General features: G+C 41.2%; 1 protein-coding gene across 2 annotated transcripts in view; it reads left to right on the top strand.

Annotated features, from left to right (window-relative positions):
• The first annotated feature begins 992 nt into the window (after positions 1-992).
• Positions 993-7,500, top strand: part of LOC133129467 (myocyte-specific enhancer factor 2B-like) — an 18,142-nt gene continuing 11,634 nt past the window's right edge. For both annotated transcript variants that reach the window (XM_061243583.1, XM_061243584.1), the window contains exons 1-2: positions 993-1,212; positions 7,303-7,375. In XM_061243583.1, coding sequence (XP_061099567.1) covers positions 7,322-7,375 — 54 coding nt within the window. In that variant the 5' untranslated portion in view covers positions 993-1,212; positions 7,303-7,321. The remainder of the gene's footprint in view (positions 1,213-7,302; positions 7,376-7,500) is intronic.

Genomic DNA, 7,500 nt, shown 5'->3' with positions numbered 1-7,500 from the left:
ACAAGAAGGAGAAACAATTTGGCAAAATAAAAGGGGAACATTTTCATGTGTTAAGTACATTTCAGTGTTAAGCACACTGAAGCGCATTTTCATGTGTTAAGCACGTTTCAGTGCAGAAATAAAAGTGAGAGGAAATGGCCTTTTCGTGCGTCACATTTAGACGCTGATAGAACAAGGGCGTTGAGAAGGTGCCCAGGTTGGTCCGTGTTGAGGTCTAACCCATCAGGAGAGCCTACCTAAAGAGCATGGCTCTGACAGCAGCCAGTGTGAGCCTATCACCTCACAAGCTGGGGCATACACTACACCGAGTACACAAACTCACTACAGGAGCCCTGGACAATTCATTACTCATACTCTTCTTCTGTGGTTTACGTGTGGGAGCACCTACAAGGGTCCTGCTGTTTGGACAGAGAAGGATGAAATAATAAAGTTTACATTTCTTGTTCATTTAGTGTTATTTTCAACAACAAAGCAAATCTTTAAATCTTAATCTCAGATAAATAATCTTCAATCTATAATGGACTTATCTCACATCTTGACTGTGCACTTGATTAGAGTTACAGTGAGCTCCATAAGCCTTGGGACAGTCTGAAAGAGAGAGAGGAAAAAGTCAGAGGCATAGGCCAAACAACAGACCAACCAAAATACCAAATCTTCATTTCAAGTACAGAGCCAAATCAAGAAAAGCTCACTGTATGTGGCGCAGGACCAAGCGAATCATGACCTGTGCATCAATTAGTAATTAATATTGCGCCGACAAAAACCTTAGGGCAGTTGACCAAAAACACTGAGACAAACTCGTACAATTGGAACACACGTTCAGGATACTACGAGCGCGATAATCCGCGACCGCCACAATTTCACCAAAGAGGTGGAACAGACCGTCCGGTCAGATTTTTTTTGGCCAATGGTAAATAAAGGAGGGCGTTTTATGCTAATATACGCGTGCATTGCACCTCCTCTACTGTAGCCGCCGGTGCTGAAGGAGTGAACAACCAATAGCTCGATTTAGCTCATGTTACTGAGTAACAACTTGCTTTAGACTTCTGAAGAGAAATTAGCAGGGCGACAGAAGGGGTTTCCATATAAATAGTGTCAGGCACAATAGAGTGACCTTTTTTTGTACTGAATTGGCTTGTTTAGTCAATCATACTGATAAGTCAAGCAAGACAAGCCTCTAACCAAGAAACGAGAAGCGAGACGCGAGGACAGGTGAGACGGAGTTTTCGTTGTTTCGGAGTTTTTCCTGTCACACCTCAGTTGACTGAGTGAGGCTAATCTACGGCCTTGGTTAACCTGGCACTGACTTTAAGAACTAGTAAGAAAGGTGATCATTTGAAGGAAAGGGGCTGCGCATATTGTCTGGTGGACAGGCAGCACACCGTATAACCCCTGGACTCATTACGAACCTGCCCAGTGAGAAATACGCACACGGCGCGAAGTTACAAAAAGCGCTGCAAAACAAAGAATCGGGGGGAAAAAAGCAATACTTAGGCTACTTAGGACAGCATGTTCTCACATCGCGACGAAGCAATTAGCGAGAAGGCTACATGTCGTTTGCATATTACGTTTTTAGCACGTATGTCAATAAGGATTTAACGGCACTTACAGGGCACGCACAGCTGTTCATGGAGGAAATATTGCTGATTTAACCAGCGGTGCAGGTTTATATGCATTCCATCAGTTTCCTGCCGTCGCGAAATATATGTGTAGCTATTAGCAGCTATTACTAATTATTAGAGTACTATCTTCGGAAACAGACATAACTATCTAGTCCAAGTTATTCTGAGAAGGGTCTGTCCACGAGCTTATTATTTACTGTAGGCTGGGGCGTTCCCTTGGCTATTTTGTGAAGCCATCGTGTGTCATTTAAAGAACATAAGCACACGCGGCTATAAACGCGTGAACTGCTAAAAATGAATGCACACATGTATAGCTTCGGACTTCCTCTAGATCGTGTCTAGCGTTGTGTGCCACTGGCCTCGATGTTGGCTCTTTATATTTAATAACTCCGCGGTGCATAATCTCTACCGCCTGTTCTGACGACTGGTCTTTTGTAGTTTGAATAATACGCTTTAATTGGCGAAAACAAAAATATAAAAATGTAAAGTTCCTGGAGGGGCCCCTCAAAGTGCCACACCTGTGGAACCCCTTTTTAAGGTTCTCTGAGGAACCTTTTAGAAAGATTTCTTGAAGACATTTTTATGGGTGGAAAGGTGCCTGGAGGAATGTGCTATGTCCCATAATAATAATAATAATAATAATAATAATAATAATAACAATATAAATATTAATACATTCAAAATAATAACAACATTGCTTAATCACATAAAACATTATGTATTGTTTAGAATATATTAAACAAATATGAGTACATAACAATGCATTCAATGTTTAGAATACATCCCAGAAATTGACACATCTAAATAACAACTTTTGTAAGACGGTTCTTCAAGCAGTCCTGGGATGCTTTATAAAGACGGGATCATTTTCAAAGGTTACAAAGGTTCAAATATGAACTGGTGACAAATATGACGAAGGATTCTTACAGTTTTTTTTACAATCACTTGGACACTAATTTCAGAACCTCTTTTTTTAAAGCAGTTTTTAGACACAAAACTCAAAACGGATAATCAAAATGCAAAATGCATTTTATAAAGTAATATAGTAAGGTATTGTAAAAACAACTAAACAGTGCAGCTATAAGTATCTTTTTGTGTGGGTGATCTAAACAAATGTTCCAATAGTTTTTCATGAAAAACGAGGAATTTGAACCAGTGAGTTTGGAAGTGCGAGATTTCTTCAGAGATATGAATGCACAGGTGAACGGGCTGTGTTTCTGTTCTGAGTGCTGTGTCATTCAGAGTGTTGTGTCTCAGGTTTTTAAACTCGAGCACAAGCTTGTGAGATTAGCATTGAAGTGATCGTCAAAAACGTCAAGGTTCATTAAGGATCCTACAGGGTTGCTAGAGTGCAGGTTGAATCAGCCGGTCTCTGTTTTGTTGGAACATGTTGAGGGTTGAGAAGTGGTTTTCACAGGTCAGTGCAGTGTAGCCCGTATGCCAAAGATAGGCCTACACACAGACACACACGCTGTTAGTAACTCTTAAACGATCCCGTAGCTCATTCATTCCCAGACATTTCAAACAGTCCAGCGTGAGACAGCGAGAGGCGATTAATACGACAATTTACAGAGATTTTAGTCAACCTGATGTGCATTTATGTTTCTGTTTGATAACTTCATTTTTCAGGCAGTTAATGGCAAACGGTAGGAAGTTAAAACAGGCCTGTGGCCCTCGCTGTGGTGAGTCGTCCAGAATTGGCAGCTATCTCAGCGTGGATGGGGGAGGGGGGAGGGGGGAGGGGGGAGGCGCGTTTCTGGTGCAAAAAATCTACACAACCACAAAGAGAAGAGCACCCAGCTCTCTGTGATGTGTGTGTGTGTGTGAGAGAGCGACTGTGTGTGTGTGTGTGTGTGTGTGTGTGAGAGAGAGAGAGACACTGTGTGTGTGTGAGTGTGTGAGAGACTGTGTGTGTGTGTGTGTGTATGCGAGAGAGAGACTGTGTGTGTGTGTGAGAGAGAGAGAGACACTGTGTGTGTGTGTGTGTGTGTGTGAGAGAGAGAGAGAGAGACTGTGTGTGTGTGTATGAGAGAGAGAGACTGTGTGCGTGTGTGTGTGTGTGTGTATGAGAGACACTGTGTGTGTGTGTGTGAGAGAGAGAGAGACTGTGTGTGTGTGTGTGTATGAGAGAGAGAGACTGTGTGCGTGTGTGTGTTTGTGTGTGAGAGAGAGTGAGAGAGACTGTGTGTGTGTGTGTGTGTGTGAGAGAGTGAGAGAGACTGAGTGTGCATGTGAGAGAGATAGAGACTGTGTGTGTGTGTCTGTGTGTATGAGAGGGAGACTGTGGGTGTGTGTGTGTGTGTGTGTGTGAGAGAGAGAGAGAGAGAGAGAGAGACTGTGTATGTGTGTGTGGGGGGGTGTAATTGAGTAATATTTAAAGCGTATTGTGTGTGTCGGGTTATGTTGAGTAGACAGTTGGGTCTTAAAGTAATCCTTTATGTGAAATTAATGAGTATTCTCTTCAACGAGAGCCAATTACAAGAAAGGGTTTTTGGTGCCTACATTTCATTAAATAACTTACTGTATTTATGACAACAACACTATACTGTCATGTTCATGTAATGCCCATTCTTTTCAAAGTTTAATTTATTTGATTTAACATGTTGTTTTTTACCAAGAAGGCTATGTAATAGAGTATAGTGTATGAACTGGTGTAATATTTTACAGTACTGTGTAAAAGTCTTAGGTAATTGTAAAAAAAAAAGAAGAAAATTAAATGAAAGATTGTAAATATAGAAAAATGTACTAAAAAGAGCAGTAAGTACTTAAAAACTAAACTAAATCAACATTTGACAACCTCAATCATTTTTATCTGAAAATGAGTCTATTACTTAATACGTTTATTTATTTTACAAAATATAAAAATGTATTGTATTTTATTTTTTTATTTATTATTTATTTTTTTAATGAATGTTTGGGAGCCTGAAATTGGCACTTTTCTACAGATACACTAAGAAAACTAAAAAATAAACGAAAAATAAATATCGAAGACCAAATATATATAATATAAAAATGTAGGGTACCAAAGACTTTTGCACAGTACTGTACAAAGACAGACATTCTTTTACATTGTATGACAGTGGCAACATGTTGAATGCTATAACTTATTTATTAAAGACAAACCACTAAACCTCTGATTTTTTTTTCGGAAAAAAAAAAATAACATCCGTATGAATTTCAATAGGAATTACACAAATAACCCTCAAGGCTACAGACATATTACAGAAGTATTATCAAAATCCGTCCAATGTAAACCCCACAGATGTGAAACTCCGGGTTAAATACATACGCGCATATCGCGTGCCTGCACGCGGTTAATAATAACGGCGCAATAGCCGAGCTGTCCGGCTGGTATTTTCGGCATATAGACATACGCAGATTTAGCCCACGATAAAAATACGATGTCTTACACAAGTAGACAGTGAGTGTGAAGTCGATTACAGGTCTCGTAACAGTGTTTCAACAGTGGTTAATACGTATATAATTTATTTCTATGATCTGTTAAACGGCATACTCGTTTGCGAGTATGTTTCATATGAACTACCAAATATGGTAGCCTATTCTTGTGTCTTTTCTGGCAGCTCTTTACTGGTTTAGTTGTCCGTGGAGGAGACAGTCCCTTTGTGTCCAGTATTTACCATGCACTGTGGGAAACGGTCTGATTCTATTCGCATCTGGTTAATACTGTCTGAGAAAATAAGTGATCGCGCCATCTGCTGGTTTGAATATAGTGATGCATGAAAATAAACCCGTTATGTCACGTGACCGAGTGTAGTTATTCTAATACCTACTGTACGTCATCGAACCACCATGAACTACTCGAGGAAAAGTTGCTCGTTATTAGCCAAAGTTGTTGATTGCTCATTGTATGAAGCCAGCCTAGACACGTGGGAATTTGTTGCAATAGCCTGTACTTTATTTGAGTTTGCGTGTTTTAAACCAAGCAAACGTAGTAGCTCAATTTCTCGCTAGCTTCATGCTAGAACCCAGTGGCGTTCCACCGGAGTGCATGGACACAACAACTGTTTATAATAAATTAGGTTTCGTTTCCATTACAGTTAGTCAGGCAACAGGAGGAACTATCATTACATTACATTACATTATTGGTATTTGGCAGACGCTCTTATCCAGAGTGACATACAGTTGATTAGACTACGCAGGACACAAACCTCCCCTGGAGCAATGCAGGATTAAGGGCCTTGCTCAAGGGCCCAACGGCTGTGCAGATCTTATTGTGGCTACCCCGGGATTAGAACCACCGACCTTGTGTGTCCCAGTCATTTACCTTAACCACTAAACTACAGGCCGGCCTGTCACTGGCCAGGACAACGAGGAGCCTTAACCCTGCATTGCTCCAGGGGAGGATTGTCTCTCCTGCTTTGTCTAAAATCAACTGTTCTAATGAACCGTAAGTCGCTTTGGATAAAAGCGTCAGCCAAATGGCATGTAATGTAATGTAACATGGAAAACAACATCAACAGGAAGAGAGGGGGGCCAGGGTGACCTTAGCCGCCTCAGGCTGCCTGAAAAAGCTAACACCCACATGTGATGTGGACGACATTTTGTGGCCTGACCCAGCCCAGAGACCAGGCGGGGATCAAACTGATAATGCTGAGTCGTGTGAATTGTAAACTATATTCTCTAAATTGCAGTTTTTGTTGGCAGTGCTGCATATACTGAGATCCTTTTTTGAAAGCTTCTCCCCTTTGAACTGACTGCAGTTTTTTTGTTCCTTCAGCTGGGTTCTATTCACTGTAAATTACTTTTTACTCTGCATCTCTTTTCAGTACTGCAAATAAAATATATGGAAATGTGCACACTCCCTCATCTGTAAACTCTCGCACTGTAAACTCTCCTGTAGTCATCTGTAAACTCTCCTGTAGTCATCTGTGAACTCTCCTGTAGTCATCTGTAAACTCTCCTGTAGTCATCTGTACACTCTGCCACTGTAAACTCTCCTGTAGTCATCTGTAAACTCTCCTGTAGTCATCTGTAAACTCTCCTGTAGTCATCTGTAAACTCTCGCACTGTAAACTCTCCTGTAGTCATCTGTAAACTCTCCTGTAGTCATCTGTAAACTCTCGCGCTGTAAACTCTCCTGTAGTCATCTGTAAACTCTCCTGTAGTCATCTGTAAACTCTCCTGTAGTCATCTGTAAACTCTCGCGCTGTAAACTCTCCTGTAGTCATCTGTAAACTCTCCTGTAGTCATCTGTAAACTCTCGCACTGTAAACTCTCCTGTAGTCATCTGTAAACTCTCCTGTAGTCATCTGTAAACTTTCCCACTGTAAACTCTCCTGTAGTCATCTGTAAACTCTCCTGTAGTCATCTGTAAACTTTCCCACTGTAAACTCTCCTGTAGTCATCTGTAAACTCTCCTGTAGTCATCTGTAAACTCTCCTGTAGTCATCTGTAAACTCTCCTGTAGTCATCTGTAAACTCTCCCACTGTAAACTCTCGCATAGTCGTCTGTTCGTTTGAAGATATGTCCGTCTCACCATTGTGTCTGAAATTCGTTTCAGATTTCTCCGGGCACCATTTTTTGAGACTGGGTTTGACTAAGAGTGCACAGACACAGTGACAATCTAAATCGGTCCATTAAAAATATATTTTTGAAATAGCTCTCGAGAGGTCTGTGTGAAATATGAAATATTAAAAACATCCTCCTTCTCTGAACCAGAGGCCTTCCAGGGAGAGACATGGGGAGAAAAAAGATACAGATCGCTCAGATTATGGACCAGCGCAACCGCCAGGTAAGGCCAACTGCCTCTCCTTCCCCCCATCTCTCACCCTTCCTCTCTCACTCTCTCACGTTCCTCTCTCACTCTCTCACGTTCCTCTCTCACTCTCTCACGTTCCTCTCTCACTCTCTCACCCT

The sequence above is a fragment of the Conger conger genome, chromosome 5 (genome assembly GCF_963514075.1).
Source record: "Conger conger chromosome 5, fConCon1.1, whole genome shotgun sequence".
Taxonomy (NCBI): Eukaryota; Metazoa; Chordata; class Actinopteri; order Anguilliformes; family Congridae; genus Conger; species Conger conger.
The sequence above is the reverse complement of the archived record's forward strand: the minus strand, read 5'-3'. Positions and strand labels throughout refer to the sequence as shown.